At 34.7% G+C, this 20,367-nt stretch overlaps 1 protein-coding gene across 4 annotated transcripts in view; it reads left to right on the top strand.

The window, feature by feature from the left end:
* The window catches only part of BRD1 (bromodomain containing 1), a 60,531-nt gene that overhangs the window by 29,134 nt on the left and 11,030 nt on the right, over window positions 1-20,367 (top strand). The window contains exons 8-10 of one of the 4 annotated variants that reach the window (XR_014619041.1): window positions 3,049-3,537; window positions 14,738-14,999; window positions 19,471-19,570. Coding sequence is in view for 3 of the 4 variants with exons in the window: in XM_084299661.1 (XP_084155787.1) it covers window positions 3,049-3,537; window positions 19,471-19,606 (625 nt within the window). In the remaining variant the exon portion in view is untranslated. Of the gene's footprint in view, window positions 1-3,048; window positions 3,538-14,737; window positions 15,000-19,470; window positions 19,607-20,367 lie in introns of those variants that run through there. The other 3 variants (XM_084299661.1, XM_084299662.1, XM_084299663.1) reach the window with 3 other exon arrangements.

Consider the following 20,367-nt stretch of genomic DNA (forward strand, 5'->3'; position numbering starts at 1 on the left):
TTTTAAATGGATAAATAGCCGCTTAAGTACAATATGAGAATGATCCTTTTAGTTAAAACCTCTTTTCACTGTAGTAATACAAGAAGGAATCAACTGTCTGAGTGGAAAATGTGTTCATACTTCCAGAAATCCACTTAAATGCCAAAATATGTATTAGGGATCATGTGAGCCTAAGTCAACCGTGTTGAAAATGTTGGCTCTTGTACAGTCATTTGTAGCTTTTCTATGATCTGCAGGCTCTTTGGGGAGGGTGGAGGGTAGGGTTTGTTTATTTGTTTCTTTTCTGTTTTAATAAAGCTAACTATTGATGGGAGTGATCAAACTTCATGTTGTAGAACCAAGGCAGCTAAATCTAACCAGCCCTTCCCCTTGTGGCTCTCTTCCTCCTTGAAATACTGGTCTCAGAACTACATCAACTGTTGGCTAGTTCCCATTGATTTCAGTGAGAGCAACATAATTGAAAGACCCAACTTTTTGTTACAGTTCAATATTGTATTTGATTCTTTTGTTTTTAATACAGTTACTGAGGTCTTTATTGCTCATTTTTAAATGAAGCAAACAAATCCAGTCTTTTAAAAAAAAAAAAAATGTTATTGAGAGGTTTTATTTTATAATCAGTTCTTCTCTAAAAAGCTAATTATTTTTCTTTAGGAGGGTTAGAGGCATGTTTCATTTGGCATAACACTACTGAATTGTGGGAGGAAAGAGCGGAAGGGAAAGTGGAAGCATGATAATAAATAAAACAGTCCTGTGCAGCTTGATGGTATCAAAATTTTTGTGAAGTGAATAAAAAGACTGTCCTTAACTGCCATTCAAACAGCAACTTAGTGTTTGTTTCTTACTGTGACTAAGAGTGGTTTCCAAACATAATGTGCTTGAGATTTGAACGACAACAGTAGAAAAATTGTAATTGGATCAGCATGTGATTTACCTCGTTGTGAAGCTGTTAAACATTCTTAAGATGTTTAATGCTGTTTTATTTATTTATTTAAATCTCCTTCAAGTGATGATGCCTCTGGATATAGTCATTTAACAATGTACTTTGTCAGATAAAAAATACACTAACTTTTTATTACTTGTAGCTTAACATTTTTATTACTCAGCCTTTAACTTTTGCAGCTCTTGTGCAAATAATAGACTAAAACTGAGCAGTAACTGTTTTCTTAAATTTACAATATGTTTAAAAATTATAAAGAATATAACAATATAACAATATGTTTAAAAATTATAAAGATCATCATCCAGAGTTGATTGGCATTGCTGTTACAGCGAAGAGTAGTAGTCAAGTTCAAGTTTTGGTTCTGAAATACTTAGAGGAAAGAGAACAAATATCTAAAAAAGAGAGATGAGGAAGGTAGCCACGAGAATCCTGTGCCCAGGATTACAGAAGCTGATTCTAGAAGAGCTGTGAATTAACCCCTGGCAATTCTGTTTTTCAATTTCTGATTATGTTAAAAATGTGGTGGCAGAATAATGCAGTGAAATTTAGTTTTCAGTGTCTAAATTAAGTGTTTTTCTGTGCTTTAGTCTTTTTGAGAATCTTTTCTAATTCATTGTGAGAAAAATAGAATTTGTTCAAAAAGAATAGTGATCTTGGATATTCTAAACTACAGTGTTTTTTTTTAATTGGTGCTACTGTAAATATGCTTATCTGACCCTAAATTTCATTCTAAATGTGCTCCAGAAATATTATTTACCAACTCTAATACTTGCATGCCTTCAAAGGATGTGAGCATAGTCACACTATTTTAGCACTATATTTTTAATAGGAACTGTGCTATTGTTCAATTAAACCTTAAATGATAGGGCAGAGTTCTTCTACGCTTTATTTTTTAGTTATTTTTTTATTTTATTTATTTTTAATTTATAGTTATTGATTTCAAAGTAAAGATTGCTAAGCCAAAACAATACGTAGATAGTATTTAATTCACTACAGATACAGGGTTTAAACCCTTGCTGTTCTATGTCTTTTATCAAGTGACATAGAAAATTAACTAGACTTTAAAAATTGATTTGACAGCATAAATGTTCCATTGGTCTCATGCAGTTATTCATACAGAATAAGCATCTTATTATTAATTCACATCTTAAAAGATTCTCTTGGAAGCTATAAATTTTAACATCTATGAAGCTATTGAAGGTATATCATCTTTTTTGTGTTGACGGGTGAGGTAGTCCTGTTACTTGTATTTAGGAATGTTGCAACAGTAGAATATATATTTTCTTTCCCATCACTTGGGATGAAAAATTGAAACTAGTTGTTCATGCTCACACTTACATCTCCATTGTCTTCTCCCAGTGTGGAATTATTTAAATAATCTGGGAAAGGATAATGAGGGGAGAAAAAAATGGGATGAAAGAAAATTGGTAGAGGGTGGTTTTTCTGACTTCTTCTATCAAGTCTGCATTGTCAAGTCTGTATTTGTCAACAAGTGTCAAAGCTGCAAGGCTTAGGGGATGCTTTGTTGTTTGTTTTGCAAATGAATCTGCTGGTCACAAATGTAAACAGCTTTGCAGAAATTGCCTTTCTGTAATTTTATATCACATTTTAACTTACTCTAGTAGATCAGGTTACAAATACCACTTTTTAAATGTCTATCTGATAAAACTTGTCTTAGGCAGTTAAGGTGAATATACAAAATTTGTAAAATGTATTATATCAAGTATTTTACTTGAATGGCAGTGTAAGTGCATTTAACAGATAATCATCCACCACCCCAACTTGGTATTAAAAAAAAAAAGTAGTTTTCTTAGTTTTTAGTTAATGAAACTAACATAATTGCATGAGAAGTAAGAAGTACTGATCCAGGTGTAAATTGTTAACACCAACTATAAACACCTACTTTTCTATCCATGTTAGACTCCCAGTATAAAAGTAGGAACTACTAACTAGGACAGATTGTTGCTAGACAAGAATTGTTTTTAAAATGTTATGCTTTGTTTCCAAACAACAATTTATTTGGTGGGCTGCACATTTATAGTGAGTTTTATAATAGACTTTATAACGACAAGTTTTCAAAAATCACACTCTATTTATAATTTTTTCAGGAGATAAATCTCCCCCTAAACTTGAACCATCAGATGCATTACCTCTTCCTTCAAACTTGGAGACTAATTCAGAACCACCAACCCTCAAACCAGTAGAACTCAATCCAGAGCAGAGTAAGCTTTACAAAAGAGTAAAATTTGATAATGAATTATATAGCACTTCCATTCAGAAAGAAATAAATGGACACACTCCAGAACATTTACTTGACAGTAATCTCAATGAGTCGACTGTTTCTGCTGTAGCTGAGTCATCAACTGATGTAAACAGACGTACATCCATTCTCTTCTGCAAATCGAAAAGTATAAGCCCCCAAAAGTCTGCAAAGAACACTGAAACCCAGCCAACTTCTCCACAGCTAGGGACCAAAACCTTTTTGTCTGTAGTCCTTCCAAGGTTGGAGACACTTCTGCACCCAAGGAAAAGATCAAGGAGTGCATGTGGAGATTCTGAGGTTGATGATGAGTCCCCTGTAAAGCGCTTGGATACAGGTAAATGTTACAAAACTTATTTGAATGGATGCATCTCAAAAGTTAACATACCTGAAATTGTTAATCTTCAGATTTTAGCACTCGAACAGTTTTTCCTCAGATTCAGTACTCAGATGTAGTTACAGTTCAGAAAATTACCATATCATTTTCTTTATGTTGGCCCTTTGCAATTGGACTTAGTGAACCAAGTTTTCCTTTCTCACAGTTTCACTTTAGCAATGGAATTTTCAAGTTAACGTGTCTGGGTGGGTGATATTTTCATTTTTATTTACTTGTTTTCTTATTTCCTATTGTTGCATCCAATGAGAAATACGAATCAGCTGGTTTTTTTTTTTGAACTTCCCTGTTAAATTAAAAGGAAACTTCATATATGGTGCCAAAACTAGAATTTTTACAAGGAGCATGGAAACTGTACGTTCCATGTGTGGCTTTATTTGATATAATGCATATTTTGCATTTATTTGATATAATGCACAAGCTAAGCATATTTTCACATTGTGAAACTGATGAATACGTGTGATGTGCTTTGCCTACCCATGTGTTTTATGGAAGCATTAAAATCCCAAATAATGACGACATTTCCTGTGCTTTTCTTCTTAAGTCTGTGCACTTTAAATAGATAAATAAATGCAATTTGTATTAGCAAACTATAGTTCTGTTTGGAGAGGTTTGAATAAAACCCTATATGAGGAGGAACAGCAGCATAAGGAAATTACTTATGTATTTCCTTAATGGCTCTTGCTATGACTTCTATTATCACCTTCTGAAATAAGCACTCTGTTTCATTGTTACACTGATAGCCTGTATGCAAGTATGAAAAGAGCATGCAATTTTTCTGTTTCTGAATGAAAGACATAGAAATGTATTTCAAACGTTTATTGTGAAGATGTGCTTTAAAAGCAGACCTAAAAGATCAACCTAATCTAAGAGACGTGCTTTTAGTTTGTTTTCTAATGATCAAAAGAGAAGGGAAATTATTTTATTGCTAGAAAAATAAAATAAGAAAATAATAAGTTTTGGTGCAGAGATATTTTTGGTGTCTTTTTTTTTTTTTTTATTGGAAAATCCCTGTTTGTTTTGTTTGTTTTGTTTTTCTATGAAAGCTTGGAAGGAGCCCATACATCTAATCTGATACCTTAGTTCTGAAGCAGAAATCAGGTTAAGGTGGTGTGTTGGTAGAAGTGTACTAATCTTCTTTAATGACATAAAAAGCTTTGGTTTCTAAATATTCTAACTTACTGGTCTTTAATCTGGACAGTAAAATCATGTGTCTTTATACAGATTGCATTTTATCACATGCCTAATGATTCACTTTATGCTAGATCATGCAGGCAATTAGTCTGAACTATGAAACCGTTATCTTAAACGTTCTAAATTTTTTTTTTAATATAGGAAGACTGACTTAATTCTTTAAATAAGTAAATCGGACTAGCTGAATACATTTAAAAACTGTCATGTCATTCATTTTCTCTGTGCAGTGCATGTACATGGGGCAAATATGCTTTTAATTACATTAAAAGAATTATGAATAATTTCTTCTGATTTTAATAGACTTCCCATTTCAGAATTTCTAGGTATTTTGTTATTGTATAATATGCAGGTCAACAATGGGAATAAAATCCAAAGGGTTAAAAGATTTTTATTACTGTTACTATTTTTTAAATAGAATTCTATAACTTCTTCCTGAAAGAAATGGAATACGCATTATGCATGGAATAAAATCTATGCAGAACTATTACTTAGGGAGGTGTTTATGTTTTTGTTTGCTTGAAGAAGAGACTGTCTGTTAACTGAACTCTTCTGGCCAAATTATTTTCAACTGGAAGTATTCTGTTTTTTCCTTGAATAGCACGTGTTTCCTTCAAAGCATATATTGTTCATACAGATGTGCCAACTTATTAAATCTTACTCTTGTGATTCTTTGTCAATTTGAAACAAAAATCTTGCTTTTACATTGCAGACGTTCTTCCTTACATTATTTTGAAACATGTCTCCACAGTAATTTGAGCCAATTTGCAATTGGCAGCTATTTTGAGCTACAATTTAACAGGAAACCAGCACAAACCTTAAACACTTTCCAAGATATAAAATTAGTTGAATTATTTTAGTTTTGCCTATGCAAGCTGTTGTAGATTCATGCAGATGTCTGTGTTCTGATAAGATTTTAAAAAAAAAAAAAAAAAAGGTTACTGTACACACAATTTCTATTTGGAATTTTTTTCAATGAAGTGTGATTGAATACTGCTGGTAAAATGTTTTTCTTGAGAAGAATTCATCAGACGTGACTCTTTCCCTTCTGAGACATGCCATGGTAGATAAGGCATGCTTCAGGCTCCTTACATGGATTCTTGTGAGTTAGCAACTCCGTGATCGATCACTGTCATTTAGAGAGAATGAGTATTGCATGATTTACTCGTATGAATGTTAAATATCCTCAGTTCTAATGGATAGAAGAAAAATTACATTAACAGGGACTTCACTTAATATACAAATATACATAGAAAATTTGGTCTCTAGAAAGAAAAACTGGTCAAGAGCTGCACCCAGGCTGCTGGGTGTCATTACTGGTCAGGCACTGCTGTGGAGTTTGTCTGCTGTCACATCTCTTCCTCCTTACCAATGTTGTTTTTTGATTTCATTTCCTCTCTCCGTCATTCTTTAGAGATGCCTTGCTGTTTTTGTTCCTCGCCTTATCCTGTCCTCAAAGTATCCCCCTTTGATGTCACTTGTGTATTTCTACATGAGGTTCAAAAGAAGACTCCAAATTTTACCTAGTTAGGTGAAACCGTACTTATTTTGTCTGACATTTCAGTATTGTCATTGACTGCCTGCTATTATTCTCTCTATTATACTGGAGTACAGTTGAGGCTGGTACGCTCGCTAGTTAGTTGCAAGAAAGTTAAATACAGGATCCATTGGTCTACTACTTTAAGTATGGTGTCCCATATGTTACTGGTTTTGTATACAAAATAATTATTGAAATACTAGATTTTTTTTCAGAAATAACTGATAATTGCACAGTATGATTTATCTATCCTTCAAAGAGGCCCAAAAGCAGTCTTTAATATTCTGGCCTCCCTTTATATTTGAATCCTTGTTTAAGAAATTGGAAGCAATACTCTTCTACTGGGGCATTATCACATACATACATACATATATGTATGTGATAATATATACATAATACCTCTTTCTCCATGGTTGCTATTTGTAAACTGAAAACTACGTACTGGGGGAGATGTGTTTAATTTTTTTCTATTTGTACTAGATAAATCATCTTGTTGCTTTATATAGCATCAAATAATTTCAGCAAGAAGAGAGGTTTTACTCTGGCAGTTTTGGTTACGCTGGAGATCACTGTATGATTCTTGAAGTTCTGGTGTGTCAAAAGTTAACTGCTGCAAGTTCAATGACCCTCCTAAAGTATCTATCACATACTTACAGTGCTCTTTGTTATAAACCTTAGTCCTTCTCATCAGGTCAGGTTAATGTCAGAAAATTAAATGGTGGAGTTATTACATCTGAGGAAAATAAAGCTGATCAATATATATATGAGAGATTTTTATGAAGCATTTAAAAGTTTGCTTTTATCAATATCAAACAAATGAAATCCTGGGAAAAGTGACTGTTTTGAGATGCCTTTTGATTGGTTATTATAAGATGATAAATTAGGCTCGATTAAATTTTTGAAGATGCTCTTGGTTTTATCAGTTGCTTTTCATAAATGTAGGATAGTAATTTACACTTGCAGTGTTTGTGCTTTATATTTTAAGCAGAAGCTATGTATTTAAAACTTGCCATTCTAAAGCAAATACTTTAACTTACCACAGATTTAGAATTGCAAACAATGACTATTACAGTGCAGTTTTCAGTTACTTCTTGGCTAGGCAGCAGTAATAGTTTGGTGTAACTCTAGTTACTCAGTATTCTTCATACTTCCAGCTGCACAGATTTCCTTAGGGCACTGAAACAGATGTAAGCATGCATTTAAAACAGGGATCACTGAATTTGAGAAACACTGCAAAAAACACAGATTTGGGGGAAGAGGGGAGATTATTGTTTTGTAATAACTACTTTGCGTGTAGTTGTCAGTATACAACAAACATAATTATACCTTTATAAATCTATTAATAAGCGTTGGCCTGACTTTTGTTTCTGCCTGGCTACTACAAAATATTTTTTGGCACTTAAGAATTGTTTTTAAGTAACCAGTACATGGATTCCACTTGTATGTTATATGTTTCAGATTGTAGGGATGAACGCTTTTAATCAATTTTATTTGGTATGATAAGGACAGAGGTTGTATGTGGGGTAAAATAGAACACATGTTGTTTCTTGGATTTCTCAAAATGATTTCTGTTAAATCTTCGCCTCTGGAGCACAAATGAACCCTGAATTTTAACCAAGCTGACATGTGCAGAATTCAATCACCATTCTCTAATGAAAGAGATGGAAGTAAGAAACACTCAACTGAGAACATAATTTATGTTCTCTATCTAAAGAAAATTCTAAGCTAGAGTTAGCTGAGTGAAAAAAATGAATTTTGAAAACAGAATTATTGAAGTCTGGTTATCATAGATAAGAATGGTAGTGTCTGTTGTATATTCATGAGTAAAATGCAGTAATTTGACTAAACCTGTGGACATATCCAGACTCTTTATATGTTGAATTACATCTACTCTTCTTCTTTTTCTTTAGATGCATACTGATTGCTTCCTGTAAAATATGACATGAAATTTAGATATTTAAGCACTTAGTGATGTCCAAAAACGTCAGCTGCCTTTCTCCAGGAATTTCAAAGCATGAAGTGTTTTAAGGTGTAAATGCAAACAAAGCATTGGAGATTGTGAAGGCTTGAAAGGAATTGTCCCCTGGCTTGTTAAATTTCTCAGTGTACAGATACGGGGACTAAAGGAGCTCGACTGCTAAGTTGTCAGGATAGAACCAGACTGCACAGTAACACATAAGTACCAAGGAGGCAGAGGAAGCTAAGTTTGACTAGAATATTGCCAACAGTTCTGTGGTGAAGGGGGAAATGTTAGTCTAGTTTTGTTTGCTTATGATAAATTGCCTTTTTATTTTTTAAAATGGGGTGGTAGGCCACCGTAAAACTGACAAATCCCCTAGAGCAGGGGGCAGACTATGGAGAGAAGAGGGGGGCAAAGGAAGAGTGCTCATGTTGTGTTTGGCCCACTAATGCTTCAGACAATAATTCTGGCAGCCCTACTAAATTTTTTGTTAGTTGGATTTATTGAAAATTTTTGAGAAATAGGGTAGGATTTTGTAATACATGTGGAATAAAATAAGAGCATAAGTAAGGAGGACAGGAATGTAAACTATTTTAAACCAGTCAACAGTTGCATCAACATTTAAGCATAAATACTCCTTTTGGTTGATTGCATCTAAAGTATGATATTAACTTCCTCACCATTAAAAACCATTTTGCTTAGTGCTTCTTTAGAGCAGCATAGTCAAGAGCAGTGGGGCTTGATGGATAAATGTTCTGTTTCTGTGGAGTCTGTGCATGCATAAGCTAAAGTATACAATTTTAGAAACTTTTCTTGGGTTTTAAACCTGTTAATCTCTTTAAAGCACTATCTTTTGAATAACAAAAAAGACAATTATTAGCATCTAACTTAGAGTTGCTGTGTTTTCTAAGATCAATATAACTGAATCTTCTGTTATAATAATAATAAAAATATTTCTAGATGCCCTTCTGTTTTTCTTGATGCTGTAGGAATTGTGGAGGCTTTCACTATATTTTGTCATTTCATATTTTTTGGACTGCTTAGCTCATTCTTGGCCCAGTTTTGGCTTTCTAAAAAATAAAATGTCATAGTACCCTCTGTGCTTCATCTGCGGCATTTAACACTAACTCATTTTTCTGTGTGATACAGATGGTGGGATGAGAACTGGGGTTTATTGAAGGTAATTTAAAAAAAAAAAAAAAGTTTGGAGATCCATATTATGCTTATGAATTAAGAACACGCTTCCCTTGGTGGTGGGGCTCTGTAGTAACCTACCTTAAAATTCACGCTTTGGTGTTATAGAATCCCTTGTATCAGGAATGTACAGAACCAGAGTTCATCAAATCACCATCATACAGATCACCATTATTTTTGACCTCTTTAGAACATAATTTGCCTACAGGTCTGATTTAAGAGATGGATGATCATAAAAATGAATATGACTCCAGTGGTAACTTCAGGCAATGAAAATAGAAGAAAAAATACAGGTGTCTTGCTCGAATACGAGTGGAGAGAGGGTGAGACAGTCCCCACAAGATGAAACACACTCTTAGAGGGTGGTTTGTTAGTTTTTTCCCCAGGTGAGAAAAGATTATATGGTTACAAGCACAAAGAGACCTTCTGCATAAAGAAGAGTTACAGAACATGGTGGTGTGTACGCTCTCACTGTGTCATACACGTTCTCTGAATCTGTCCATACTGAGATGTAATTCTTATGTCTGGATCACTCCTTACATCAGTTAGTTACACGTTACTTTTCATTCTTCTCCTGTACAATGGTTCTTATTCACCTGAAGTACAAAATGTGACATAGTAAATTGTAAACCCATAAGTGATAAATTGTTAATCCTCCATTTATTGTATTTTTCTAGCTCTTTCTGCTCTGATAGAGCAAAATTCAGGAATGTCATAGTGTTTTGTCAGCCTTCAATCATTCCCTTGATTGCACAGTCTTTCTGTGCCTGTAATCTGTCAGATTGTAAAGATCCCCCATAATGACTTGGAAGAGGGAGGGGATCCTGCCATTGTAGAGTGCTGGACTTGCATCCTCTGCAAAAATAGAGGTTCAAAATGTTTTTACAATGTCAGAAGGAAGATAAACGATGAAAGTTTCTGCTGAGGCAATACTGTAAACAAAATTGAAAACTGGAAGTAAAAGGAAATTCATGTCCTGAAGGCTCCTTTCCATGAAGGAAAATTGGTTTAGAAAATCATGTGCGGCAGTTACACAATACACTGTCAAAGAAGAACCTCCTCCCTGAGCTGATTTATCGAAAATGCCTGGGAAGTGTTTCACTTCGCCCTTTCAAGTCAGACCTCAGGCAAGATTTCCTTTTTAACTGGAAATGCCAGATAAGGAGTAGGGATCCTTTCAGCCAAGTAGGATTGAAGTAGTTACAGCAGAGATGACACTTGAATTGGGGTGCTGTGTATTATTGTATGTGTATGCTTATGCATGCTTTTTAGATAGAAATGCCTAGACAATCTCTTCCACATATAGAGTGATTGGGAACTGGCACTTTGATGCTCTCTGCTATAGGAAAATACAGTGTTGGTATTTTAGAACTAAAATTTCTTATTTTTCCTCTAATGCTCATAATCTTCCACATAATCGTAGTGTTGACGAAATGCCATTGGTATCTTCAAAGTAGCAGCAATTATCTCCAGTAGATTTAGGAAAAGACAATTAAGTTAATCCTGTAAATCTGGGGATATATGCAGAAGATGCTTAACTATGTACTCTTCTTGGTTTATTAGTTCACTGTCTTCCAACATGAAACTACTCTTCAGTTTATTCTTTGAAGTTCTTGTAGCTAGATCACAAGATCACAATAGGAGCTGTTGTAATAGATTCCACTAATACTTCAGGGAAAAAATAGTAAAAACAGTGATACGTCAAACATGACACTATATCACAAAGACTTGCTTGTTTTGTGTTTTTTGTTTTTTTTTTTTTTTTTTTTTCTAGTAATTGCTCAAGATTATAAAACATCTACAGTCTTTTTCAGAGTTAGGTTGACCTATGTGTCAGTCACCGTAAGGAGATGGGAATTATAACCTAATCATTTTGTCTTGCAGAACTTGATCAATGTGGCAGTACTAAGTAGCTGTGTAACGTTACCCATTTTTATATAACTGCTTTTCAGCTGTTTGTTTGACAAGGACGCCCCCTAAGATGGTCAAACTCACAGGTTTGTTGAAGAAGGCAGGCAATATTACACACTTTAAATATGAATGCTGATTGAAGACTCATTAAACACCAGACGTTGACAGAAAAATCCAATAAACTGAGAAATTGAGGTAGACTACTTGAACAATAACCTTCTGCAAAGAGAATACAATCAGTTGTGGGGGTTTGACTTTCTGTGCACCCAGCCGCTCACTCACTCCCACTCCTTAAAAGAATAGGAGGAGAAAATAACATGAGGAAAAACAAATTAAAACACACACACACACACACACACACACACACACACACACAAAAACAAACAAACAAACAAAAAAAAAACTTGTGGGTTGAGATAAATGAAGTTTAATAAGAGGAAAGCAAAGGCCATATGCAGAAGCAGAATAATAATAATAATAGTAAATTATTCTCTAATTCCCATCAGCAGGCTTCTGGGGAAGCAGGGCCTCAGTACACATAGCAGTTGCTTCAGAAGACAAACTCATTCATAATAAATGTTCCCACCTCCTCCTTCGTTCTCCTAGCTTTTATTGCTGTGTGAGGCATTATATGGTATGGAATATCCCTTTAGGGGGATAGTTGGGGTCAGAGTGTCCCAGCAGTGTTCCCTCCCCACCCCAAGCCTGCTGGCCTTGAGAGCCAGCCTTGATGCTGTGCCAGCACTGCTCAGCAATAGCCAAAACACTGGTGCATTTTAAACACTCTTGTAGCCACCAGCACAAAGCACAACACTATACAGGCTACTGCTGGGAAGCATAAATATAACCTGGACATTTTTACTATACATAAAATACGATTTCAGTTCCAGTCATATATAATGTATATGCAGTCTTGTAATTGCAAGAATACAGAACAAGAGAGCAAGAAAAGCGTTGGTGGTGACCAATGTACTTCCTGCAAAAAAATCAGTATAAGTGCTTATCAGAGAAACAAGAAAATACTGGGAAGAAACAGAATAATGTTCTTGAATCTTGTTCTTTGTTTTTTCATCGATTTTTCTGGGTAGTATTTGTAAGGCTTTGCAAATAGAAATGGTATCAAGTGGCACATATGCTTGTGAATCCTAGATAGTCCTGGAGATAGGTAGATAGGTATTTTTTTTTTTTTTTTTAGGGCATTTTTAATTGATAACTCTCTTCTGTGCTTCGCATTGAAGTAACCAGTGTCCTTCAGCGCTGGTTCCTTCAGCATCCATAGAGGAAACTGTAGTTTCTGCTCACTGTACTGGAATGAGGCAGAAATTAAGAACCAATTTCTCTAAAAGGGGAAATGCGTGGTAAATGGCATGCTTTTTTTTTTTTTTCTTAATAGAGTAGGATTGTTGGACATGCTTATGTAAGAGCTCTGTTTCTTTTCCTTTTGATACCATTCCTAGCAATTGTGTTCCCCCAGTTAAAGGGAAATATTTACTTTCAAAGAAGGAAGAAAAAAATATGTTGGTAAAAGCTGTGTATAAAATCCTTAAGATAATAACGTAAGAAAAATAACTTACTAGGAAATGGCATAGTCTGCCTCTGTAGGTGCTTCTGGGCAGTTTGTAGTAAGATCAACTGACAGGCAGTGTTCATGCTCTTTCATGATACAAGTTGAGAACAAAGTTTTTAACAATGCCCCTTCAGTTCTCCTTTTTTGTGATTTATCTCAGAATTTGCTAGATGTAAACACAGAAAACTGATCTTAAGTCTTCATAAGTAGTCTTGGCCAACATAATTAGAAGTAAATGTTCCTAAATATTAATGATTTTCTATGGTCATTGTATTTCTTGTATCCAGAATGACATATGATAGATCTATGTGTCATTCAGGCTCTCGAGCCTTGTATTTTGCAACCATCTGTGAGTGTTTTACACATCATAAATTGTATCAACTAGAGCTGACTAAATAATCCAAATTTTTGGTGAATTTTAAATTCCTTAGGCTTGTACGTATGCTTTTTGTGGCTTTTAGTAATACTACTACTGCTGTCATCAGTCTTTTCTATACCACCAGAACAGCTGATGCTCTCTAGAAGTTTTAAAACAATTTTTATGATTTGTTTCTGCTTATATGCTCTGTTTTTCTTTTTTTTTTTTTTTTCTTCTTTCTGGAATGTTTTCAAACTCTCCCGTTAGTGTTGCCTCTCAGTTGTGTATTTTAAATTGTCTTGAACAATCATCCTACAACACAACGATCCCATTGTTTCGGTGAGAAGAGCAACAGATAATCCTTGTCTTTTGAAAGTTGCAGTTATTAAATATTGATCACTTTTCCCTTCTATTGTGCAGTTCGCGTTCAGCTGTTTTAGCAGACAGAGAGACTTCTTACTCTCAGTTTTCAAAGCAAATTAGTAGATATAGGATGAATTCTTAAGCATTCTTTTGAAACATATCAAACTGACTCTTCTGTGAGCCCCTAAGCGGTATTCATTACATGTTACCTGAACCAACAGAAGTGGAATTTTCTGTTTAGGGTCTTGAAAGCTGTTGTTACTCGGTATGTAGGTGCCATTTCAAGGGCTCACACTGAGCTTTCTTTGCTTTCTTAGAACAATTGTCAAACCAAATTTTAAGCAACTTCATTTTTAAAAACTTAATTTCCAGGGGGACTCCTAACCCCAAAATTTGACACCTTCATGTTAAGAATAACTGGCTCCTATTTTGTCTGCGTCCTGTTAGGACTGAGTTAAGGAATGTAAACTCTGACATGCTCAAATATTCGTCTGTATATTCAGAAAAGAATAATTGTTTCTATTACTCTCACTATGTTCCAGAGTTTCCTGTTGGAAAAAGACATTTATAGATCTACTGTAAAGTTCAGTTTTTAAAAACTTTGTGGATGCCTTCCTCTTGCTATAATACGCACATTTATGTGTTTAAGAATACAATAGCTTCTGATTATTTATTAACTTAAAGTATTCCTCTATCCTCTCTGTGCATACTTATATACATAAATCCTCTTAAGATAGGGTCATCCTCTTTCTACTTCTTATTGGAGGGATTTTTCGATGCATTTCAAAACCATGTTCTTGATGTGTATCATGCACTTGGAGATTTTTTTCTGTGCTTTTAGTGACTTATATATATTTTCTCTTTCAACAAAGAGGACTGAATCAAAGTGAAACCTTTAATCTAGTTTTCCCCTTTTTAAACTTAAGCTGAGAATCAGTATTAGAATACGTGGAGCACTTGTATCATTTTCACTGTCTCTGACACTGATGTAGGGATGGCTTATTTATTTAAAAGCTCTGTTTCCTTTCAGAGAGACTTAATGGCTTTTTCACTGTCTTCCAGGTTCTCATATTAACTAATATCATGCTGGGTATTTATCTCTTTGGATCCTAATTATTTTCTGTTATCCTCAACATGGAATGGAATCCAATTAAATGATCATTTTGGAGCGCAGAAAGACAATTACATTTGAAGTAATTATTTTGGATCATGTTGGAGACACCAGCCATCCTTAAAACAAACAAACAAAAAAAAGAACACTGTTGGAGGAAGTCTTTGACATATATGAAACTATGCTCTTCATTCAATATATTGCCCCATTTCCGTAAGTTATAAAGTTGTACATGTTGTAGTATATGTGACTCAAATTGGTCGCAGATTTTTACTAGTCCCAGTGTTTTATTCCCCAAATACGTGCTTTGTGAGAGCAGGTTAGTTCAGAACACTCCATCTTCATCTTCCCTGCCCAAAAACCCAGTCTGATCTTCTTTGGAGAACTAAAGCATACAAAAGAATGCTCTATTTTGTGCATTTATGTAATTTTAATAAAATACATTTTTTTCTTTATATATATATATATATATTTACTGAAGGCTAACGTTACTCGTGCTGGGTAAGTGCACAAGTCAGGACTTGATTAGTCCTTGCTTAGTAAAAATCAACCAAAATAGTGTTATATAAGTGCTGGTGACTGTGTAAGGCATTTTTTGAATGTTCCCACTTTGTTGGAGTGGTTGAAATTATTTAACTGTTATTTTCATTTCTCAGCTCTTCAGCTGTGGTTTTAATATAGCACGTCATCTTATGTTTTGATATGCTTGTCTTTGCAGCAGGCTATGCATAATACATTTTTAATTGCTTTAGAATAATTTTATACAAGTTCTGCTTCTTTATTTTTGTTTCAGCAGAACTACAAAATCAGATTGCAGTCTAAAATGCACAGCTCTGTGTTATGTGGTAGCGTTTTGTATGTTCATGGAGTATGCTGCTCCTTGGACTATCCTGGGTTTTGTTCCTCTTTCATTTTTCCAAACGTATGCTGCCTCTCTGCAGTTATCTTTTCCTGCTTCTGTTTATGTGGTATCGACAAGAAGATCCTAACTTGCTTGACGTAGACAGTCAGCCCAAGTTTTGACTGCACTTTAAGAACAAACTGCTTCTGTTACGAAGCTGAAACTTTCCATGATAAACATAATTTTCAGGGAGGAGAGAAACCTTTGAACAACTATTAAGCTGATCTTCTTTGACTTCTTATTTTCTTTTTAAACTGCAGTTAAGATTGACAGTAAACTTCATTATTTGTGATTTTTTTTCCCTTTTCTAGAAAAAAAAAAAGAGGAGTTCTGCCTTTGAGTGCTTTTTTGAAGAAACTTAAAAGTAGAGGAGAAATGAAAAAGAAATCATCCAGTAATTAAAGGCCTTTGTTTGATTTGGGGGATTTTTATTTGTTTATTTTCACTAAAATCTCAAGTTTTAGTGAAGGGTGTGTGTGTAAGTAGTTTAGTACCTGACCTAATGAAGTTCTAGTTTGTGTTAGCTCATTTAATCTAACATAGTCATGAGCTCTTGGAAAATTTGAGTGTCTCATGCCAGTTTGTTGCAAACTTACCCAGGCTACTAACATGCAAAAGCAGGATGAGTTACGTCTCTCACAGATTTTCTTTATTTGACCTTCTTAGTAATATCTTTTGAGCCAAAAAAAATTAAATTCCTCAAAAGAATTGGGAATTTTTCTAATCTCACTTCTTCCAGTAGATGGAGGAGATTGGGTATTTCTTGGTTCTTGAGAGAAGGAGTTTTATAATGATCTCAAAAACACATTTCCAGTTATAGCATTTAAATGTAGTATATTTGTTTGTGGTTTTTTTTTGGACATCAGTGATACCATAAAGCACATAAATTTAATTGCCTGCTTTTCCTGTCAAGTTTTTTTCAAGTTTTTTTTTTCCTGTCACTTGGGAACCACTGCATTTGTGTGACCACATATGTGTGTTTCACTTAAACTAAGTGTTGAGGTTCCTTTCTTAAAATACTGCATATTCCTTACAATTTCTGCATATTACTTACAGTTTCTGACGAATAGACTGTATAAACTGAGCCTCCTGGACTATGTAAGCTGATATCATTAAGGGCTTGATATTCAGAAAAATTGCTCCTGCTGATAGTCTCATTTTCTTCATTTTTCGTTCCACAAGCAAGGGATAAATATGTTGGGGGGAGGACAGGTGGAATTACTGTAGTCCTCAAAACCTACATTAGTGAAGTAAATGAGTTGTTAAACTTCTGATATAGTCTGTTTAAACTGGACTGCCAGTGCAGAGAGCCGTCCCCGTTGTTATAGTTGTATGTTCCTGTTGCTTCCCTTGTTTCTCAATATCAGCAGTCATGCAGTTACTTGTTTGCTTTTCCCAGTGTGTGACTGAAAACTAGTTCAACACGTCGTCTTGCATTTCTTCGTACTGACAGGGATCAAGATGAGACGAAACCATTGGAAGGGACTGAGAGCACTAAACCATCCCTTTCAGTGGCAGCCCAGTCATAAACTTACTGAAGCAATCAAAATGGGAAGCCGGTTCCTGATCTTTTTTCTCCTAGGTATACGTACACATACAGCACAGGTGTACACAGACACATAGCCAAGTTGTATTTGGGTTGAACATACCATGTGTGTTTAATCTCATAAGAAGATGTATTTCCTTTCACTTTCTCAGTCCATTGGGAACCTGAACCCTGCTCTGGTTCTGGTAGCAGTATTTACTCGACCTGTCTGTAGAATTAAAATGAAATCTGTAAGGTAACTTGTTTCTGTGGTTGGTGTATATTAACTAGGTGCCTGCTTGTGGCAGGGTGAAAACAAAACAGTCTTTACAATCCACTTGAAAAATAGGCCTCACATATCTAAGAACAGAAAAGTTACTTGTAGAGACTTAAGATCACCTTTCTATCTTTGCAGAAAAGTTGTTTAGTTTTTCATCTTATGTGCTATATAAAGTGTACAATGATAGTTTTACAGGGGAATTTAGGCTTTCTCATAAAGCCTACTCTTTTTCAACAGGCCACTCAACATAGTCTAGGACAGAGCTTCTACTTAATCCCCAGCTATTTATACTGATTTGCTTCAATTGAAATCAAAATTAATATTCTTAAATATTTAAAAAAAAAAAAAAAAAAAAAAAAGTACCTAAGCACTCTTAAATCTAGTGTAAAGTAAATGCTAATGAAAGGGAATGCTCATATTCAGTAATCTCTTAGATTACTGAATAAATTCTTCTTCCTTTTAAAAAACATTAAAACTTAATTGAAAGGGAACGTCTTCTGGAGGGGATCATTGAATGGAAACCCTTTGAAATATGCCTGGATCATACAAAGTGGCTTGCTAAGCTAAAGTTCATAGTTCTCATCCTTCTTTCTATAGAGGGATGCAACAGACAAACTGAAACAATTAGAACTCAAAAAGGGGAATCCTGTCATAATTTGCTTTTATTTCAGTACCCTATGTAGAGATGTGAAGATACGTAAGCTGAAATAACTGTGTCTGAATGAACAAAGAATATGATGACTTTTAAGATTGATAATAGGATGGCTATGATGGATAGTTCTTTCTTGCATTATGAGAAGCATGTAGGTTATGCACACAGAATTAAAATGTTTAATTTGTTGTAAGGAAATAAATGTGCTCAGAATTGAGTTCAGGTTAAAATTTTGTTCTCCTTGTGGTAGTGTATTGGAAGCTAGTTCCATTGTTTTAAACCAGTTCACTTTTGATGATATCCTGGAGTCTGTGTTGGATACTTTATTTAAAAAAAAATAATTCAGAAAACAGAAAAAAGTTCTAACTGTTTTTTTCCCTTTGGGAAATTTCTTTAGAATGTTAGCTTAAACCACTTTGTTGGTCTGTTTTAATCAAATTTATGATGGGTAAATTTACATTGGCTTTACGATGGGTTTCACAAACTCACTCCATGAATTTTCCAGCAAGTTCTGCTTATAAGAACTATGTTTTTAGAGAATTAGCAGACCAGACCAGGATTGATGACAGCCCACCAAATTAGTAGCTTGTAATGTAAAAGCTTTCTGTTACGTGTTCATTACAGTTGTGAAGTAAAAATACTCAGATGTATCTGAACTTGAATAAGGAGAAAGATTGTAAAAAAAAAAAAAAATAATAATTAATTAATTAATCAAAAAAAAAAACATATGCATATTATTGATTTTTTGATCCCAGAAAATTGACATGATGTTAATTTGAAATTACTAAAATGAAAGGACTTCTTTCAGGAAGAGCTAGCTAACTTCATAAGAAAATCCCTCCCACTTTTTACTTTCAGTAATTGAAAAGGATTTTTCAGTAGTTCTGGATTGATGTTTGTAACCCTGTTTTCAAATGAATTTTCTGTTGACTTGGTAAATCTGTCTATGGTTTGTAACATTTTTTTCCTTGGTTTTTCTACCCAGCTTCTGCGGCTTGACTGTCTTAATGTACTACATGTTGGAAGCATTACGTACAGAGACTAACTTGATATTCTGTTTGGCATTTCCCATATTGAAATCTTCACCTTTTTTTATGTTACCTAAATTTCCATCCTAACTTTAAAAACTGGACTACAGGATCCTACTATTTATAATACTGTGTTTTGAAAATGAAATATTTTGTTCATGTTCTTTCTTTTTCATCCTATCAAAATGCTTAAGAGGTACAGAACAATAATTATACAATGTGTGTGTATATAAAATTGTTAATGAAATGGTGTGTTTTTTTCCAGTTTGATGCAGTTTATTTCTGTGTTGTGCTGTAGGTCTCTCAAATGGTTTTGGAGATGGAAGTAAAGAGAGAGCATTAGATGATACTCCGGGGAGAAAAGTTGAACCTCGTCGTCGCTGTGCATCAGAATCTAGTATTTCATCTAGTAACAGTCTTTTGTGTAATACCAGGTAAAACTGAATATCAAATACAAATTTGAGGTTGAATATGTCGGTTTTCTGTGCTGCTTGTGACCCACATAGCAGGATTGAATACGTTTTAGAAAAAAAGAGTGCATTTCATTTTTCTCGGTGGTGTGTTAAACATGAGACGCCTAATAGGATTGCTAGTATTCCTTTGTTGTATTCAGGTTATTGCAACTCCAGGCACACTTTATACTTGACTGCACTTGTCTTGCTCTCCTGCTCTGTATAAATACATATAGATGTATAGATATATATGCATGTTATGTGTGTACAATTTAGTTTTAATTGCCTTCACAGTCCTGAACACTAAAAATGTGTGTGTTTAATCAGTGGGGATGGGGACAGGGAGCAATCTCCAAAGCTGAGTCTTCTCCGTAGGGAAGGTGAATTCAGCAGCCGTGAAACTGTGGGTTGTCAGTGTGTGATTCAGACCACCGGGTAGTTTCTGCAGTGGTGACGGTACCTACCCATATACCAACTGGTGACTGTCTCTCTGTGAAGCCCGTTGTTAAAGATAGGATAGGACTGTTGGAACGGTCACCTCCGTCACTACTGATGTCTACTTCTCCATCACCAATGGTGCACTGTCTTCCAAAAGCCTTCATGTAACTATCTCCAGTCCTGGGCTATGACAGTTGAGGAAGTAACATGTCAGTAATGTTGAATGGGTTTGTTTGGATCCCTGGAATGACGGTTGCTGATATGTGTTGTCTTGGCCTAGAAATACGGGTGGCAGTGGTACACGA

This window comes from Netta rufina (genome assembly GCF_964035555.1).
Source record: "Netta rufina genome assembly, chromosome: 1".
Lineage (NCBI taxonomy): Eukaryota > Metazoa > Chordata > Aves > Anseriformes > Anatidae > Netta > Netta rufina.